The following is a 19,583-nucleotide window of genomic DNA, read 5'->3' on the forward strand; positions in this document are numbered from 1 at the left end:
GATAGTGCTGGGCAGACTTATATGGTCTGTGCCAGAACTGGTGGTGGGAGGCGGGGCTGGTGGTTGGGAGGCGGGGATAGTGCTGGGCAGACTTATACGGTCTGTGCCCTGAAAAGGACAGGTACAAATCAAGGTAAGGTATACACAAAAGTAGCACATGTGAGTTTATCTTGTTGGGCAGACTGGATGGACCGTGCAGGTCTTTTTCTGCTGTCATCTACTATGTTACTATATAATCCCTCCAGTGGTTATTTGATCATTTAGGGCACCTTTTGGTCACTTAGTTGTGTTAGAAACAAGTCTAGCCAAAAAGTCTTAACTTTGGCCCTAGTTGTTTTCATTTTGTTTCCATATTGCATAAAAACATCTATCTTTTGGTGCCGCCCATGTGCCACCCAAAAATGCTTCCAACACACCCCCTTTAAATTTGGATAAACTGTGTAACAAAACATCTAAAATCTGAATGTTTAAATTGTAGCTTGGACTCACTTGAGTGAAAAACTTCCTTCTGCCACCTTATGATGGATTTGAAAATGAGCCCCTAACACAAAACTTAACTGTTAAATATTCAACTGTTGTGGTCAGTGTTATTTTTAAACCCCAGCTGTGGTGGTCAAAAAAATCTAGATATTAGGCACCACTATCCAGTAATGGCCAGTGCTGAATATCCAGATAAGGTGGTCTGTATCAGAACTTATCTGACTAGTGGCACTCTTCAGACTGCTATCCATATAATTTATCTAGATGTTAGGATATCCTTCTAACTGTCCTGTTATCCAGAAAATGAATATGCCACTATCAGGATATGTTCCAGGACTGGCTTAGCTCTGCCCACATTTTGCCTCATTGATGCCTCATTTCAGGCACCACAAAGAGTATGCCTAAGCCCTTATAGAATATTAGTGCAAATCCACATTGGGGTGGCAAAAGTTAGGTGCACCAACTTACAGCAGGTGAATGACTGGCATAAGTGGGTGTGCCTAAATGTGCCATGCAATGCACACAACGAATCATATCCTATGACGCATAGCCCATGATCTGCCCACATGTACTCCCCCTTACAAATAGATGCTACGCAGTTTAGGCACACTGTTTAAGAATAGCGCCTAGCATTTACATGCATACAGTGGTGGAAATAAGTATTTGATCCCTTGCTGATTTTGTAAGTTTGCCCACTGACAAAGACATGAGCAGCCCATAATTGAAGGGTAGGTTATTGGTAACAGTGAGAGATAGCACATCACAAATTAAATCCGGAAAATCACATTGTGGAAAGTATATGAATTTATTTGCATTCTGCAGAGGGAAATAAGTATTTGATCCCCCACCAACCAGTAAGAGATCTGGCCCCTACAGACCAGGTAGATGCTCCAAATCAACTCGTTACCTGCATGACAGACAGCTGTCGGCAATGGTCACCTGTATGAAAGACACCTGTCCACAGACTCAGTGAATCAGTCAGACTCTAACCTCTACAAAATGGCCAAGAGCAAGGAGCTGTCTAAGGATGTCAGGGACAAGATCATACACCTGCACAAGGCTGGAATGGGCTACAAAACCATCAGTAAGACGCTGGGCGAGAAGGAGACAACTGTTGGTGCCATAGTAAGAAAATGGAAGAAGTACAAAATGACTGTCAATCGACAAAGATCTGGGGCTCCACGCAAAATCTCACCTCGTGGGGTATCCTTGATCATGAGGAAGGTTAGAAATCAGCCTACAACTACAAGGGGGGAACTTGTCAATGATCTCAAGGCAGCTGGGACCACTGTCACCACGAAAACCATTGGTAACACATTACGACATAACGGATTGCAATCCTGCAGTGCCCGCAAGGTCCCCCTGCTCCGGAAGGCACATGTGACGGCCCGTCTGAAGTTTGCCAGTGAACACCTGGATGATGCCGAGAGTGATTGGGAGAAGATGCTGTGGTCAGATGAGACAAAAATTGAGCTCTTTGGCATGAACTCAACTCGCCGTGTTTGGAGGAAGAGAAATGCTGCCTATGACCCAAAGAACACCGTCCCCACTGTCAAGCATGGAGGTGGAAATGTTATGTTTTGGGGGTGTTTCTCTGCTAAGGGCACAGGACTACTTCACCGCATCAATGGGAGAATGGATGGGGCCATGTACCGTACAATTCTGAGTGACAACCTCCTTCCCTCCGCCAGGGCCTTAAAAATGGGTCGTGGCTGGGTCTTCCAGCACGACAATGACCCAAAACATACAGCCAAGGCAACAAAGGAGTGGCTCAGGAAGAAACACATTAGGGTCATGGAGTGGCCTAGCCAGTCACCAGACCTTAATCCCATTGAAAACTTATGGAGGGAGCTGAAGCTGCGAGTTGCCAAGCGACAGCCCAGAACTCTTAATGATTTAGAGATGATCTGCAAAGAGGAGTGGACCAAAATTCCTCCTGACATGTGTGCAAACCTCATCATCAACTACAGAAGACGTCTGACCGCTGTGCTTGCCAACAAGGGTTTTGCCACCAAGTATTAGGTCTTGTTTGCCAGAGGGATTAAATACTTATTTCCCTCTGCAGAATGCAAATAAATTCATATACTTTCCACAATGTGATTTTCCGGATTTAATTTGTGATGTGCTATCTCTCACTGTTACCAATAACCTACCCTTCAATTATGGGCTGCTCATGTCTTTGTCAGTGGGCAAACTTACAAAATCAGCAAGGGATCAAATACTTATTTCCACCACTGTAAGTGCTAATTATTGGCACCAATCATATAGCACTACTATTCTATAAACTAGGCATGTTATTGGCACCTATATTTAGATAATAGCAGCATCAGTAGAAGTAAAAGGAGTAAGGAGCCACTAGAAGAACCATGTGTCCAAACTTGTTAAGAAAAGACTTGATTTTATTGAAGAAAGATACAACTTGGCCAAGTTGCAGCTAAAGCCTGCATCAGGGGTCTAAAAACATGTATAACACAACAAAATATTACATATACAAATATATAAAAATGGTAACATAAGTCATAAAATTTTAAAAATTAAATATAAAAATACATAGCGGTTTACCATCAAAATCTCAAATTCATGAAGCACAATTATCTTACACTTATAATTGGGAACTCCTAGGATTAGAGCAAAAAAATATATAATCAAGAATAAAATATATGCAAAAGATGATATCAAATGCAACAGCCATATCCCTACTTATCCTAAATAATACACACTAATAAATCAAAACACTATCAAGCTCATTTTCGAAACAGAAGGGTGTCCAAAAAAGCGGCACAAAAGGCACAAGGGCATCCCCATGAAAGAAGGTCGCCCAAATCCAATAATCGAAACAGGGCCTTAAGGGCGTCCTCAGCGTGAGGACGTTCATCTATGGTCATCCCCACAGGGGGCATGTTAGGGGCGTGTTATGGGCGGCGTTACAAGATGGGCGGCCCCAGCGTATAACAGCTAGTGAAATGGTTTTGCATGGGTCAGAACATGGGTGTCCTTAGGTAGACCTGAAATAAAAGTGACCAGGGTAAGGGGGAAGTCGTCTTTAGGCCCATTAGCGATTTTGTGCAGTTGGAGAATGGTGAAAGCATTGTTGGGAGAGAAAGCTGAGAGTTTGTTGAGTACCTGTTACCTTCCGTTTGCAGTCTTCCACATCCCTGCTACAGTGGAACACCGCATTGAGCCAGTCCCTTACTGCCTCCCATTCTGTCTGGTTTGTTGTAGCAGCCAGCCTCTGGCCCATGGGAGCAAAGAGATGCGTGTGCCTCCTCTGGATTTCCTGAACCAGTAGTTCAATTTCTGGGTCGCTGAAATTACCCTTGCGGGGGTGGGTGGTTGCTTTGGTGCTAATGCAATGCAAAGAATCGAAAATACAGAGAAGGGCGCTTAAATACTCTTCCAGGGACACCCATGTAAGAACGCGATGGGCGTCCCTGAGATGGGTGTCCTAGTTTCGATTATCGACAAAATCCTTAAATGTCTCCAGCTGCTCTGGCGATTTGGGCGTCCTTATTTCGATTCTAGGTAGGGAACTATGGACGTCCCCAGCTGCTTTGTGTTTTGGGCGTCCTCATTTCGATTATGGGTGATAATGATAAACATCCCCAGCTGCTCTTCCCATTTGGAAGTTTGCATTCCCTTTATTGGCACCTCTTTAAAACGGCTTTCTCTGTGCTTGCACTTTAGAGGATTTTCTTTAGATTATGGGGTGGTATTTCAAAGCGTTTTAGCTTCAGTTATAGTAAACCTTGTTTTTGCCACTGTATGCTTTTGTATACCTGTTTGATTTTTTAGTTTCATTTTTTTTGGGGGGGGGGGGCTTTTCTTTTTGGTCAATTCTTGAAAGAAAACTGGTGTGTGGGCTTTCTTTCAGACTGGGTGTTAGCTGGTAGCTTAGCATATGCTCTGCATTTTCTACATGTGACCAACTCTCCATTCTCTACCCTCCAGGAGCTCCTTGCTGTGTGTGATGTGCTCCCTCACTGCCCCCCATTCTCTCGTTCCCCATTCTCTGTATGTTCTCTGCATTCAAATATTACCTCTATTTTCACCAGGTTCACGGGTATCCACAGCTGGTAGATTTTCTCCCGCTTTGCACCCCATGTGTCTCCCTGCTAGGTTCCATCCTTCTTTATGTGGTGAATCCCAGTCCCCTTTTATGAAGTGCCCACCCATTCTCAAGGTTGCTAGGGGTGAGGAGGGGGGGGGGGAAGCATATATGCACTGAATGTCTTTTCCACATTATTCAACACAGTCCTGCAATCCTCCATAGTTATGGAACAACAACATTTCTAAATTCTATGCTGCAAACTATTTTCAAGGTGGCCACAGGTGCATGCCTACCACAGCCTTGAGCCCTTAAGTCATGGTGAGGGAGAGGGGTTCTGGCTACAGTTCCTCTTCTAAATTACCTGCAGGTGGCTACAGCCTGCTGCCTATATACGTAATTCCCCTAGCCTGTGCCCTTCTGTACCTGATATATTATTATATTGCAATTGTGATGAAGTAAACATCCATCTAATGATTTTACTGTTGTTTTCCCTTTTCTCCTCAGCACTATATACCATTGCTGATACATTCAATGTGACAAAGATGACCCAGCTGTTTGTAGCTCCTTCCTGGCCCTCACCAATGTGGTTTGGTTGTGGGTAAGGGTGTCTGCTGATCAGAGAGGAAACACAGTCTATGTGCTACCTATGATTATCTGCAAGTTTATACTTGGCAGATCACTAGTGCTAGACAACATACCTATTATTTACACAACTCAGTGCTGTTGGGCTCTATGGTAAGGGGGGGGGGGGAGAGGCTGGAACAGAAATGCCCCCCAGCCCCCCTCCTTACCATACAGCCATGCAGTTTGGAAGAAACAGGTGGCCTTCTATATGGCCAGACTTATGACATATATGTACCAAAGTTTCTTTGTCACAGTTGACCTGTCATGCCACCCAAATTGCTGCCTCCTCTCACATCAACCCCAGTATTTGATAATACCACATATGTATTGCACAAAGTACAGACACAGACCCTGGTAGTTGAAAAAAACTGTAAACTTGTATTATATATTAACAAAAACTATATACAGTTCAATGTGGCCTGTGTTCTCCCTTCATGACCCTTCTATCAACAACAGCAGAAGACGGCTGTGCGTATCTTGATGCAGCTCTACAGAGCGCCGCAGTGCTGCCACCTCCAGCAGCAACTGGTTTACTGCAGCAACCAGTTGCTGCTAGAGTTGCAGTACTGTGGCACTGTTGTCCATTGGGGCTGCTGGTGGTGTTGCTGGGGCTGGTGGGTGCTGCTCCTCCTCCTCCTCTTCTTCCTCCTCCTCCCCCTCCAGAGGAGGCATATCAGCCCATTGGTCAGACACCACCTCCCATTCCCCACCTTTCCCAACCTCCTCCTCCTCCTGCTGCTGCACAGCCTCCACCTGCTCCTCCTCTGCCTCTGGTGCTGCGGCCGCCACCTCCTCCTCCTGCTGCTGCTGCCCTGTGTATGTTAAAGGATTGTCCTTGAGATCAGCACATTCAACATGGCTTACATAGTACAGGAGCTGGCTGGCATGAAGTGAGGGATGGGGAAAGGTGTGGTCAGTGGTGAGCCCTGGGCTATACGCCCAGGGTGTGAGATGCATGAGATGACATGACAGGGAACCCTGGAAGCTGGTTTGACACAGAATACACAGGCTGTTTTGGCAGGGCACACTCATTCCTCAGCAGCATGTTTGCATTGTGAGTTGTGACTATGGTTGGATGACCAGTTTTTGTTTTTTGGGGGGGGGGGGGTTTGGGGGGGAAGCACTATTTCTTTACATGACTTTAATATCATGCTATGACATCCGCTAAGAGTAGGACCTCAGACAGGAATACCATGAAACAGTATCCACCCCAGAAAGGGGAACTTAGAAGTGAGGCATGTCATCTCATTCATCTCAGAGGAGGTTAGTTAGAAGTTGCAGCCACACTCATGGGAGGATAGCTGCAACCTCAGGCCTTGATCTGGGACAGAGGTGTTATGACTTACTAGTTGCCTATTAGCCACATGGAAACTGATATTGTACAGGACATTTGCATTATTAAATAAATACATTTACAAATGAGTACAGGTGCCCTGTTTATAATACTTACATTGAGCCCTGAGGCGCCGTCTCACTGCCCTGATCATGTCAGGGCTCTCCCGCTTTATTCTGCGGAACCTCTACCGGAGGGACTCGAGGTCCCTCCGAATGCCAAATCTTCTGCAAGATATAAGTTTGTACACCAGGAGTCATGGGATGGCCCTTCTTGCCTTCAGCACACAAATTCATTTGGAAATCAAATAGGAGAGACATACAACACTGATTGGGGGGGAGGGACATTACACTGGTACAGGTGATGTCATTGAGGTGGACATGAGGACAGAGAGTACTGTTTGTGTGCAGTATTGTAGGGATGTGGGAATGCTTTTCCTTTCTAGTACATAGATTCTATTAATGAATGTGTTTGTGCACATATCACTGATTACCCTTGAATGCAGACTACAGTAGTACTTACATTGCTGAGGGAGCTCTTACATGTGTAGCTACAGGAGGGGGAACCTGATAGCCTAGGAGGGGGGGGAAGCAAACACTTACCTTTCCAACCTGTCCCTTATTTGACACCAGGCTTGAATGGAGACAGTCCTGGGGGGCAGGTGGTGGTGGTACAGAAAAAGAATTCGCCGGTGCTTGAGGCAATTGTACACCAGGTACAAGCTTTCAGCGTCGCTGAAATTGGGCTTTCTTCGTAAAGACATGTTTGTCAGGGAATAACCGTTGGAAAGCGTGAATCGCCTTATATGGAAACCCATGCGTGATGGACATCCTTATGTGCACAGTTCCATATATGGACGACCATCCCATATATGGACGAGTCAGCACGTGGACGTCCTGCCCTATTTATGATGGGTTGGCACATGGACATCCATGATGTGCATGGACATTATATTTCCCATACCTGGATGTCAGCAACTACATGCACTGTACTTGTGGAACAAGCAGGTACATTAGAGAAATCCAAAGTTGATATGACAAATTGGCAAGTACAGTGAATGTTTTAGGGACATCCTTCCATGGTTCTGGAAGATGGACGTCCTTTTTACTATACTTTGGGCGTCCCTGATTTGGGCGTTTTGCACCGCGATAATGGAATGTCTAAGGACGTCCATACTATTTTTCGATTATACCTGCCTCATTTTGGCCGACTTCGCAAGGACACCCTAATTCATACTTGGACGACCTTTCGAAAATGCCCCTCAATATCATTCACACAAATACTATTATCCTCATAAAATAAAGTTAACAAAAAACATAAATAGTCATTATTCTTGATTACTTTTTTTATTACGTTCACAAATGTTTTTATAGACTATTAGCGTAAGTTGGTATCTACGTGTCTACATTTAGGTGAATGACGTCAATAACAGGTGTAAATGCGTGCGTCAAATGCAACAAAATAGTGTGTAACTTACAGTACTCTGTAAGTTATGTGTGTAAATGTTGGACACACCCATACCCAGTCCATGCACCTCCACCTGCAAACACCCCCTTGAATTTACACACTAAGGCGGTTGTGCACGTAGGTTATAGAACACCACTAAGCATATAGCTAGCACATACACACATCTGTAACAGTCAAATGTGTAAGTGCTATAACGTATATGTGCAACTGGAGTCTAATTTTAGATGACTTGTTATACAATGAGGGATTTACTGTCTCTGAATATCCTGGTCACCAGCACTTATCCAGATAGCAGGTGCTGTTATCCAGATAAATGGGTTTAAATATTGACTTGTAATTGAACCAATATGTAGTTTTCATAACAGAACATACATGTAAATATTCCTCCACCATCAAAAGTCTTATTATTTATTTATTTATGTTAATATGCAATGTCCTATTGATACTCAGGTTCTTAGACAGCTTCAGGTTAACTAGGACGGGCCATGTCCATTCTAATTTCAAACTCCAAGCCCACTATTTTGTAACTGATTGTTTCAGAAAAAAAATGAACATCATGTTTTTTTAGCACAAAATGGAAGAACACCAGTTCTTGATTTACCAGTGCCTGTTTATCTATGAATCAGTGGTATAGCCACTGCCCCCCCCCCCCCCCCAAAAAAAATTAGCCATCTCCAGCTGAAGACCTCATCCTCCTCTTTTGGCCCAGTAATGGGATTTCCCTGAGCTCTGCAGCCAGCGGCAGTGTTCCTAAGCTGGTGCCCCCCTGCCCCCCATATGCTCAATTTTCACACATGCGTAAAAACCAAGCATGCATGAGGGGGGGGGGGGGGTGCAGCAGGTCAGGGCCACTACCACCAGCTGCAGAGCTTAGAAAGTTCTGACTGCTGGATCAGAGAAGGTGGTCTTGAGATCACCGCCAGCTCAGGTTTTTTATTTTGCATTCAGATAAGGGGTGGGGGGATGAGGTGCTGGAGGGAGAACAAACGGCAGGGAAAAACATAAGAACATAAGTGTTGCCATACTGGGAAAGACTGAAGTTCCATCAAGCACAGCATCCTGTTTCCAACAGTGGCCAATCCAGGTTACAAGTACCCGGCAAGATCCCAAAACAGTACAATACATTTTATGCTGCTTATCCTAGAAATAAGCAGTGGATTTTCCCTAAGTCCATCTTAATAATAGCTTAGGGACTTTTTCTTTTAAGAAGCTAGCCAAACCTTTTTTAAAACCCCGCTAAGCTAACTGCTTTTATCACATTCTCTGGCAACGAATTCCAGAGTTTAATTACACATTGAGTGAAGAAATATTTCCTCCAATTTGTTTTAAATTTTCTACTTTGTAGCTTCATTGTGTGCCTCGTAGCCACTTTGGGCTCAGCTCCCCCCCCCCCCCCCCAAAAAAAAAAAAAATCAGCCATCTGGCTATGCAACTGTTGCGACTACAGTAACTGGTGAGGCAGACGATGTACAACTGTGGAGGTAATATTGAAACATTGTTACATGTGTAAATAATTGTTTATCCATACAAAAACAAGGATGGATGATTTTCTTTCCCCCAATGTTCTGGCAAATTTATGCATAATTTTACTCAGTAAAAGTGGCAGGGTTCAATCAGGAAACAAAAAGTGGTGAAACATAAAAGCACAAGTGAATATTCAAATGCCATGGACAGAGTTTTTTTTTTTTAATCTTGGCTACAGAGTTTAAATACTCTACATATATTCAGTGCTGCTATCTGCAGAACTAGCAGGGTTAAATCTACATATTCAACAGTGAACAGTGCTAGCTAGTGACAACCTGGACAACAATGATTTAAACTGAACAGCCCCTGTCATTTGATTTGATTTATTAATTATATAATACAAGCAAAAAAGTTAGAATACTATTATTTATTTTAAAAATTTGTTATAACGCCACTCAGAATCCATTGAGTCAGTGAACAATAAAAATAAAGTCAACATAATACTGAAACAATATCAATATTAATATTCATACAATGGCAAGTCCTAACAAAATTCATATCAAACCACAAATATAAACTTATAACTGAGTAAAAACCCACCGACCTTATATAGCTAATGAAAACATCAGCAGGCACTTAACCCAAAGCTTTTCTCAAATAGCCAAGTTTTTAACTCTTTGTGAAAGGCTGAGAAGCAAGGAATGCGGGACAGGAAGTGCTGTCTTAACTTTAGCTACATAACTATCCGGATGGCAGGTGAATGTCATCAACTATCCACAGAGCCAGGTGGAACAAATATTCTCCACCCTCATTCCTCCTCTGCACTATCCAGGTAGTGCCACTGAAAATTCAGGGATAGGGTATGTATTCAGGTAGAGGCTGCTGCTATGCAGATAAGTGATTTTGAATATCAGGATGAAACTCTCCACGAAGAGATAAAATGTTTATTTTGTTGTTGTTGTGTTGTTTTTTAGTTTGTAGGTCACATAAATTACTGAAATCAATTCCTAGCAACCAATCAGAAAACATCGCTTTTAGGCTTACCTTGCCAACGTCAACACTGCTGTTTTCTCTACTGACATCATTCTTAGTGTCAATGCAGGCTGGAGCAGACTGAGGAGAAGCAATCTGACCTGCTAAAAAGATTTTATTTTAGAACATCATTAATTCACGAGATAATAACCAGGAAATTTATGGCAAACCACTTCACAGCATGCATCACAAGCAAAAAGAAATCTTCTCAGCTTCAAAAGGTATGCCACTACTACAACAGACAACTATCAGCAATATTAATGCAGTGCTAAGTTCAACCCATTTGATTTCATACACACACGATATATATATATATACACACACATATACACATACTTGAAGAACAGGATGACCCTCTGACCCTCTACACACCTCCAAGGACACTAAGGTCCTCCCAAGGGGTATCTCCCTAACCACATCCTCTCCAAAAGACATTACAGGATGTGATACCCACAAGCAATCCTTCTCCGGAGTAGCCCCCACACTCTGGAATGCACTCCCTGAAAGGCTCCGATTAACACAAGACTATCTCTACTTCAGGAAGCAGGTGAAAGCTTGGCTCTTCAACCAGGCCTTTAATAGAAGAAGTAACTAACTTCTTAGTCTCTCTCTCACACACAAGGAGTGACACAGGCTGCACATACTGCAGCAGGACATGTTTATCCACTCCTACTCTAGCTGAGATAACAATTAATCATCTCTCTGACCTCATGTGCAACTTTCTTTAAATTAATCACCTTATTTTCTACTTCCTCTTACTCTCTTGCCTATCTATTTTTTCCATGTTTCTTATACCCTACACCAGTGTTTCCCAAGTCCAGTCCTGGCATACCCTTGCTAGTCAGGTTTTTAGGATTTCCACAATGAATATGCATAGGGTTACCATATGTACGGATTTCCCCGGACATGTCTTCTTTTTGAGAACATGTCCGGGGCGTCCGGCAGGTTTTGCCCGCCCGCCTGTTTGTCTGGATTTCTGGACAAACGGGCAGGTGGGCAGGCCAGCGGCGCCATGGGTCTCCCCTCCCCTTACTTACTATCTGCCCTGGTGGTCTACTGACCTCTTTGGGGCAGGAAAGAGCCCCCTCTTTCCTGCCCGGAGCGCTGCCTGTCTTTGCCCTGCATCCTTCTCAGTCTTGGCTCGAGATTCAAAATGGCCACCGAGAGTTGAAGCGACCTCGACAGACGTCAACTCTCGGCGGCCATTTTGAATCCCAAGCCGAGACCGAGAAGGATGCAGGGCAAGGCAGCGCTCCGAGCAGGAAAAAGGGGGCTCTTTTCTGCCCTGAAGAGGTCACTAGACCACCAGGGCAGTAGATAGTAAGAAAGGGGAGGGGAGGGGAATATGTGACAAGGGGGAGGGGAGGTGACAGGAGGGGAGGTGACGGGGGTGGCAGGGGAGGGGAATATGTGACCCGAGGGAGGGGAGGGGAATATGTGACCCAGGGGGAGGGGAATATGTGACAGGGGGCGGGGTGAGAGTGAGAAAGGGTGGGGCGAGGATCCGAAAGGGATGTGGTGTGGGCAGGGCAGGGGGCGTGACATGTGTCCTTTTTTTCAGAGGACAAAATATGGTAACCCTAAATATGCATGAACTTGATTTGCATTCACTGCCTCCATTATATGCAAATCTCTTTTATGCATATTCATTGTGAATATCCTGAAAACCTGACTGGCAAGGGCAACTCCAGGACCAACTTGGGGAAACACCGCCCTATGCTGTCTATTAAAAGTTTCTATTATGTATTGTTTTGAGATTGTAAGTAGTATATTATGCCATACTTCGTATTGTTATTTAAATATTTTTACTGCTGTAATTGTCTATTGCCTATGTTTGATTTATTCTTACTGTACACTGACTTGAGTGAATTCTTTCAAAAAGGTGGTAAATAAATCATAATAAATAAAATAAATAAAGATAGATAGATAGATAGATAGATAGATAGATAGATAGATAGATAGATATTCAGTCTGCAGCAGTCAACTATTTTTCACCACCAGTGATTTATGGATATTCGATGCGTGGGTATGTGCAGCCTGGCAACATTTAACTGGTTAAGTGCTGATATTTAGTCAAAGATAGGACCAGTCAAGTGCTGACTCCGCCCTCCAAACCGTCCACTGAATCGCTGGCTTCCACTTAGGCATTTACCCTCAGATTCTATTCAGCGTGACCGAAATTGCATGCACAAATCCAGTTGTATTCCGGTTTTGCACACAATTTAATTACTTAACAAGCCAATCGGTGCCAATAATTGCCACTTAACAAGCAACTACTGACACTAATTAACATTAACATGCACATGCTTAAGATATTCTATAAAACAGTGCATATAAATTCTAATGTGCTCTGCCAAAAAGGGGGCGTGGCATGGGCATTCTTAACATTTACGCGCAGGGTTATAGAATACACCTGCTCTGCGCCTAACTTGGGTGCTGGTATTTATGCCAATTTTTACTTGGCGTAAATGGATGCACCTAAAGTTAGGTGCAGGCACAGCCGCAAGGCATGTCCTATAAACCGCGCCTAAATCTAGGTGTGGATTATAGAATACACCTAGGTGGAAGATTTTTCAGCGCCAATTTTTCAGGCACCATATATAAAATCTAGTCCTTACAGTTGATATTCAATGGCACCATCTGGTTAAATGCCCCTGAATATCAGCAGATAGCCCCACACAAGCTATTCAACTGGGCAGGAGCCTCTGTTGCTCAAATTTATCATTTTCAATAGTAACTTCATATATATATATATTGTATGGTTAAAGGAGTGGAATTGTAGAATGGGAGGGGGGCTGGGAAGAAAGGTACCACACACAATTTTTCACCCACCTACATGAACACACTGCATACTCTTCCTCCTCCTTATCCCATGAACACTGATGAGCTAACGATTCCTGGGGGTAGAGCATTGGTAGGCATGGACATGGAGGATCAGAGGGAAAGGAGGATGAGGAAGTGCTAGAGGGAATGGGTCTCTCTCTCTCTCTCTCTCTCTTTCTTTCCACTCCTTTTTTGCCCTTATGAACCCAACCTCCATCCCAAGCCCATTCCGTGATATCCCAATGGTTCTAAAGGCCCCAAGTCTCAATGCCTCAATAACTGTTGGTCTCAGACTTCCTATGATTGTCATAAATTCCTTGTCCTTTGAAAACTGCCCTTTCTTGTAACTGGGGGAATCATGCAAAATTCCCCACTTAAGGGTCAGGATCTCCAACATTTCCAGCTACAGGTGGTTCTGCTCCATTTCCATTGGGGGTTGTGAGCAGAAGTGTCAATCATCAAGACCAAGGTTTAAAAGTGTGTCTATTCACCCCCTTTTTGTGCCTGATCTTTGCCCTGCAGATTCTGATCCAGAAGAGGAGGAAAGGAACTAGATTAGAGAGTAGAGTGGCTGTTCTCTGCTCTGCTCCATTCCAGACTCACCCATTTCCCTCCTTTTCCCTGCAAACTCCCTGGAAGGGAGGATCTGGAGAACACTAGGTTTGCCAAATGAAGATCATGTTCCTGCATGAAAGATTCACTCAACAGAGTTGATCCAGTACTGAATTTACTCCATCACATGGCGTAAACTTAGGACCGAATCAATCCTGTCAGGTGAATCTGGATCCAGTTGGCAACTATAGAGAATACCTCTGTTGCTCTGGCTTTGAACTCTGAAAAGTAGTGGTGGAACTACATTCAGGCCTATTTCCCTAGAAATTAAGCTTCACATTAAGAACTAAAGCTGCTTTTCAGCAAGAATAAATTAAGGAGAAGAAAGTGTAGTGCAGTATAAAGTAGAAGGAAGGTTTAAGGGTGGAAAGCAAAGAGAGGGTGGAGAGAACACAGAAAGGAACTTGGAGAAAGAGGACAGCTAGAAAAGGGTGGTGAAGGGTAAAAAGAGAGGAGTGTTTGGTAGAAGGATGGGAGACAGAGCTAGCAGTAGGGCAGGGACCACTGGTGGAAGGGATAGCTTCTGGGTACAAATTGTAAGGAGTAAAAGCAGGTTGGGATGGGAAACTGTTTTAGTGGAACTAGTAGATTTTTGTTATGTCTGCTGAGCTCTATTTTTCTAATGGTAAAAAGATATTACGGTCCAGCTGCCGAGCTCCTGCTGTTATTTTTGTGAGGGCAGGATGTATTATTTCGGAGCCACTATCCATGCAGTTTGTATTTTTGTTGGACTCATCAGGAAATTAAAAAGTCATGATAACAGGAGACAATGTCCTAATGTAGACTAGCAATTGGATAAAAGATAGGAAACAGAGTACTAATGGTTAATTTCCCAAAGAAGAGAGGTAATTAACAGGGTGCGCCAGTGGTCTGTACAAGGACCAGTGCTTTTAAAAATATTCATAAGTGTTCTGGATAGGAAATCAGTTAGTGAGGTAACGTAGGCCATAAGCGGATTGTGAAAAGCTGCAGGGGGACCTGGTGAGATTAAGAAAGGGCATGTTAATGGCAGATAAAATTTAATATGGAAAGTGGAAACTGATCCACATAGGGAAGAATAATGCTAACTATAAGTATGTGATGCCGGGTTCTACATTAGGAGTCATCCAGAAAATAAATCTTGGGGGTCATTGTGGACGGTACCATGTATGGTGAAAATCTTGAAGTAATACACATCAGCGGGCAAAAAAGCAAATAGAACATTAGGAATTATTCAGAAAAGAATGGAGAATAACAACAAAATGATTATATAATGCCTCTATATTAATCCATGATATGACTGCACTTTTCATATTGTTTGCAATTCTGGTTGTCACATCTCAACAAACATATAAGATAAGATACAGAGAGAGAGGCAACCAAAATGACAAAGGGGATGGAACAGCTTCCCAATGGGAAAAGATTAAATTACAGAAGAGAATGCACACAGCATATATAGTATGAGAAATGCCGGTAAAATCATGAGTGAAGTAGAACAGGTAAATAGGAACTACTATTTGGCCTGTAAAATAAACTAAAACCACGAAAAAAACAGGTATTTAAAACACAGCAGAGAAAGTATTTTGCATTCAATATGTTACCGTACTATAAATAAACTACATTTTTATGTTTTAATATGTCAGAAAAAAAATAATTTTATATTAACCTTTATTCAATCTTTTCATGACTGTGCTTCAGCTTCCTCTCCACCCTCTCTCACCACATCCCTTTATCCTAGATAGTTGCTCTACTTTGGGAACACCATCAGGCTCATTTCGAAAGAGACATCCAAATTGGTATAATCGAAACCCGATTATGGAAGTCTCTAACTGAAGTCCGTCGCAAGGACGTCCAAATTTCAAGGGGGCGTATCAGAGGCATGGTGAAGGCAGGACTTGGGTGTTCATAAGACTTGGACGTCTTTGACCCACAATCGAAAAAAGCAGAGACGTCCATGACTAACACTTGGATATTTTCACCTGGACGTGTTTTTATTATGAATAAGGCACAAAAAGGTGCCCAAAATGACCAGATGACCACCGGAGGGAATCGGGGATGACCTCCCATTACTCCATCAGTGGTCACTAATCCCCTCCCACCCTCAAAAAAATCTTTAAAAATATAACGTGCCAGCCTCTATGCCAGCCTCAGATGTCATACTCCAGTCCATGACAGCGCATGCAGGTCCCTGGAACAGTTTTAGTGGGTGCAATGCACTTCAGACATGTGGACCCAGGCCCATTCCCCCCCCCTGTTACATTTGTGGAGGAAACAGTGAGCCCTCCGAAACCCACCAGAAACACTCTGTACCCACATAAAGGTGCCCCCTTCACCTGTAAGGGCTATGGTAGTGGTGTACAGTTGTGTGTAGTGGGGTTTTGTGGGGGGGGGGGGTTGGGAGGCTCAGCACACAACGTAAGGGAGCTATGTACCTTGGAGCATTGTATGAAGTCCACTGCAGTGCCCCCTAGGATGCCCAATTGCTGTCCTGGCATGTCAGGGGGACCAGTGCACTAGAAATGCTGGCTCCTCCCACATCCAAATGGCTTGCATTTGGACGTTTTTGACATGGACATCTTTGGTTTCGAAAATTGCCAAAACTCAAAGACGTCCAAATCTAGGGACATCCATGGTATTTTCAAAACGAAAGATGGGCATCCATCTTTTTTTGAAAATACACTTTTCCCCACCTCCGGATCTGGACGTTTTACAAAGACGTCCAAATCCCAACTTAGATGTTTCTTTCGAAAATGCCCCTCCATGGGATATATTCTATAAGTAGTGCCTAAAAATCGGTGCCAAAAATGTAATGTGGTTAGCACAATTCTATATAGAGTATGTGTCCTTTATAGAATCACGCTTAGGCATAAACTGCACCTAATTGTAGGCACCTGCAATTAGGCCTGCTATGAGCAAGCTTAAATGCCAAGTGGTTAGTGCAGTGGACTTTGATCCTGGGGAACTGAGTTCAATTCCCACTACAGTTCCTTGTGACTCTGGGCAAGTCACTTAACCCTCCATTGCCCCTGGTACAAAATAAGTACCTGAATATATGTAAACTGCTTTGAATGTAGTTGCAAAAACCTCAGAAAGGTGGTAAATCAAGACCCATTTCCCTTCCCTTTCCCTATAGTTAGGCTCAGCTTGTCCATATTCTATATCAACGTGAATAACAATTGGGAACGCCCCCAGAAATGCCCCTATCCATGCCCCCAAATATGTATGTGCATTAGGATTTATGCTCACATCGTTATATAATACAATATGTGTGTAAATCCTAATTATTGCCGTAACTGATTGGCTCGTTACTCAATTAAGTTATGTGCACTAAATTGGCCATGTGCCCTATTTAATGTGTATAACTCTTAGCATCAGATATAGAATTTGGCTCTATTTGTCTTACTTTGGCCTATAAACCTCACCTAAAATCTGCAACTGGCAAAGGGCTGAAATAGAGAAAGCTGCTGAAGCAGAAATGCCACCTGACTCTGCTTTTTGGACTTTGTGCAATGGCTCCTGAGACTGGCTGCCTACTCCTGTGTGCTGTGACCAGAAGCACAGAACAGGATTAGACCTATACCCGGGGTGGACTGACCATTCGGGCAACTGGGCAGTGTCTGAGGACCCAGAGGCTCTAGGGGGCCCAGAGGCTCTGCCTGGATGCCCGCCACACAATACAGCTCTCCCTGGTCCTACCTTTAAAGGCATGCCGCTGGTGATCTAGTTGCCTCTGTGAGGGGAGATCATGTTCTTTCCTTCCCATTATGCTGCTGCTATTCCCCCTGTCTGGCACTGCTGTACTTTAAAAATGGCAGCTGAGATTTCCTGCAGAAGTTTCGCAAGACTGTTGAGACCCACAAGACTACCACGGGAAGTCTCGGTCGCTATTTTGAAAACGTGGTGGCGCCAGCAGGCGAGTAAATAGTGGCAGTGCATCGGACAGGAAAGAACATGCTTCCCCCCCCCCCCCCCCCCCACAGAGACCACTAGACTACCAGGGCCCTTCAGGTAGAATCAGGGCAGCGGGGGCGGCGGCTGCGGCGGTAGGGGGGCAGCAGCACGGTGGTAGGGGGTGTGTTGGGCAGTGGCTGGGCAGGAAGCCAAGACCACCGTTAGTGCCCAGGGGTCCAGACCACTCAGTCTGCCCCTGCCTATGCCATGCATGAGCCTCCCTCTTCTGTTTCCATCTGTTATGTATCTTGTTAGATGGGTCTTCTGCCTTGTCTGTGTCTGTTGGATGTGGGTGTTCCTGTATCTTGTCTGGATGCATCTTTTCTTGATTGGTCCTGCTGGGGCGTCTCTACTTCCAGGCAGGTTCAGGGCTGAGTCATTGCTTCTGTGCTCCTGTTTCCCAACTTGGTTCCTGCTGTGTCTAGTTTCTTGTCCTGTTACATATATTTTTTAAATTTTTCCTTCACATTGTTTCTGCAATCTACAATCTTTAAAATGTAATAATAATTTTTGAACTCTGTTAGCATAAATTGAAAGTAAAAATTGGCCAATGAGGTTGCACCAAGTTTGTAATATGATTATACATACATAAAATGAATAGAAGCCATTTTTTGGCACTCACTCTAAGAAGAGACTGAAGTAATACAGCATAGAACACATAACCATCCCTGCCAATACATATCTGGTAGCAAAGATTCCAAAGCAGAAAAGAAAATGGTAACAGCATTATTGTTATGACTCAATTATAGAAAGATAAGTTGAGATATAATGAGATATGGAGGCGTATTTTCAAAGCACTTAGACTTACAAAGTTACTTGGAGGGGCATTTTCAATATGACATCCAAATCCGACTTTGAGCATTTTGTGGAAAATGTCCAAAAATCCAGCAGCGAATATGTCCATTTTTGAATCTTTTTTTTTTTTTAAATGACCATTTTCTACATGTTGTGTTCAGTGTGTCTATCTTTTTTTTACCATTTTCAAAAAAATAAAATAAAATAAAAGCTCAACAGTGAGGAGCCAGCATTCTTAGTAAACTGGCCACACAGACAATCCAACAAAGCAGTGGGACACCCCAGGGAGCACTGCATTGGACTTCACATAGAAGGCCCCAGGTATACATCTCACCATTAACCCCTTATATTATTTGGTGAGCCCTCCAAAACCCACCAAAAACCTACTGTACCCAACTATACACCATTACAATAGCCCTTATGCCTGCAAGTGTCACCTAAATGTGGGTACAGTAGGTTTTTGGTAGGTTTTGGAAAGCTTACACTTTCCACCACAAGTGTAACGTTAGAGTGGGATATAGACCTGGGTCCCCTTTTCTACAGTGCACTGTACTGGCCACTAGGCTGCTCCAGGGACCAGCTTGCTGCTGTAATAGGACTGGCCATAACTTCTGAAGCTGTCCCTGGTATGTACTGTTTCCTTTACGTCTTTACGGGGTCAGCAACTGCTGGAGGAGTAAAGGGGTGTGATGCATCAATCCTTCCAGTGGTCATGTATTCATTTGGGACACCTTTTTGTAACTTAATCATGATAAAAACAGGTCTAGCCCAAAACGTCTAGGTTTTAGCCTTGGACATTTTTGCTTTGTTCCGTTATGGCAGAAAAATGTTCAAGTGTTAGGAACGCTCAAATCCTGCATCCAACACACCCCTGACACACACCCTTGTAATCTGGATGTACTGCAGATGGACTGCATAGAAAAAAGTCTAAAAAATGTGTTTCAAATATAGAGATTTGGACGTTTTTGCAGGAAA

The 19,583-nt window shown here is 43.6% G+C and overlaps 1 protein-coding gene across 1 annotated transcript in view; it reads right to left on the reverse strand.

Annotated features, from left to right (window-relative positions):
* The window catches only part of SLC4A10 (solute carrier family 4 member 10), a 185,401-nt gene that overhangs the window by 146,685 nt on the left and 19,133 nt on the right, over positions 1–19,583 (reverse strand). The window contains exon 2 of the mRNA XM_030209786.1: positions 10,461–10,552. Within this exon, the coding sequence (XP_030065646.1) occupies positions 10,461–10,552 (92 nt within the window). The remainder of the gene's footprint in view (positions 1–10,460; positions 10,553–19,583) is intronic.

This window comes from Microcaecilia unicolor, chromosome 7 (genome assembly GCF_901765095.1).
Source record: "Microcaecilia unicolor chromosome 7, aMicUni1.1, whole genome shotgun sequence".
Taxonomy (NCBI): domain Eukaryota; kingdom Metazoa; phylum Chordata; class Amphibia; order Gymnophiona; family Siphonopidae; genus Microcaecilia; species Microcaecilia unicolor.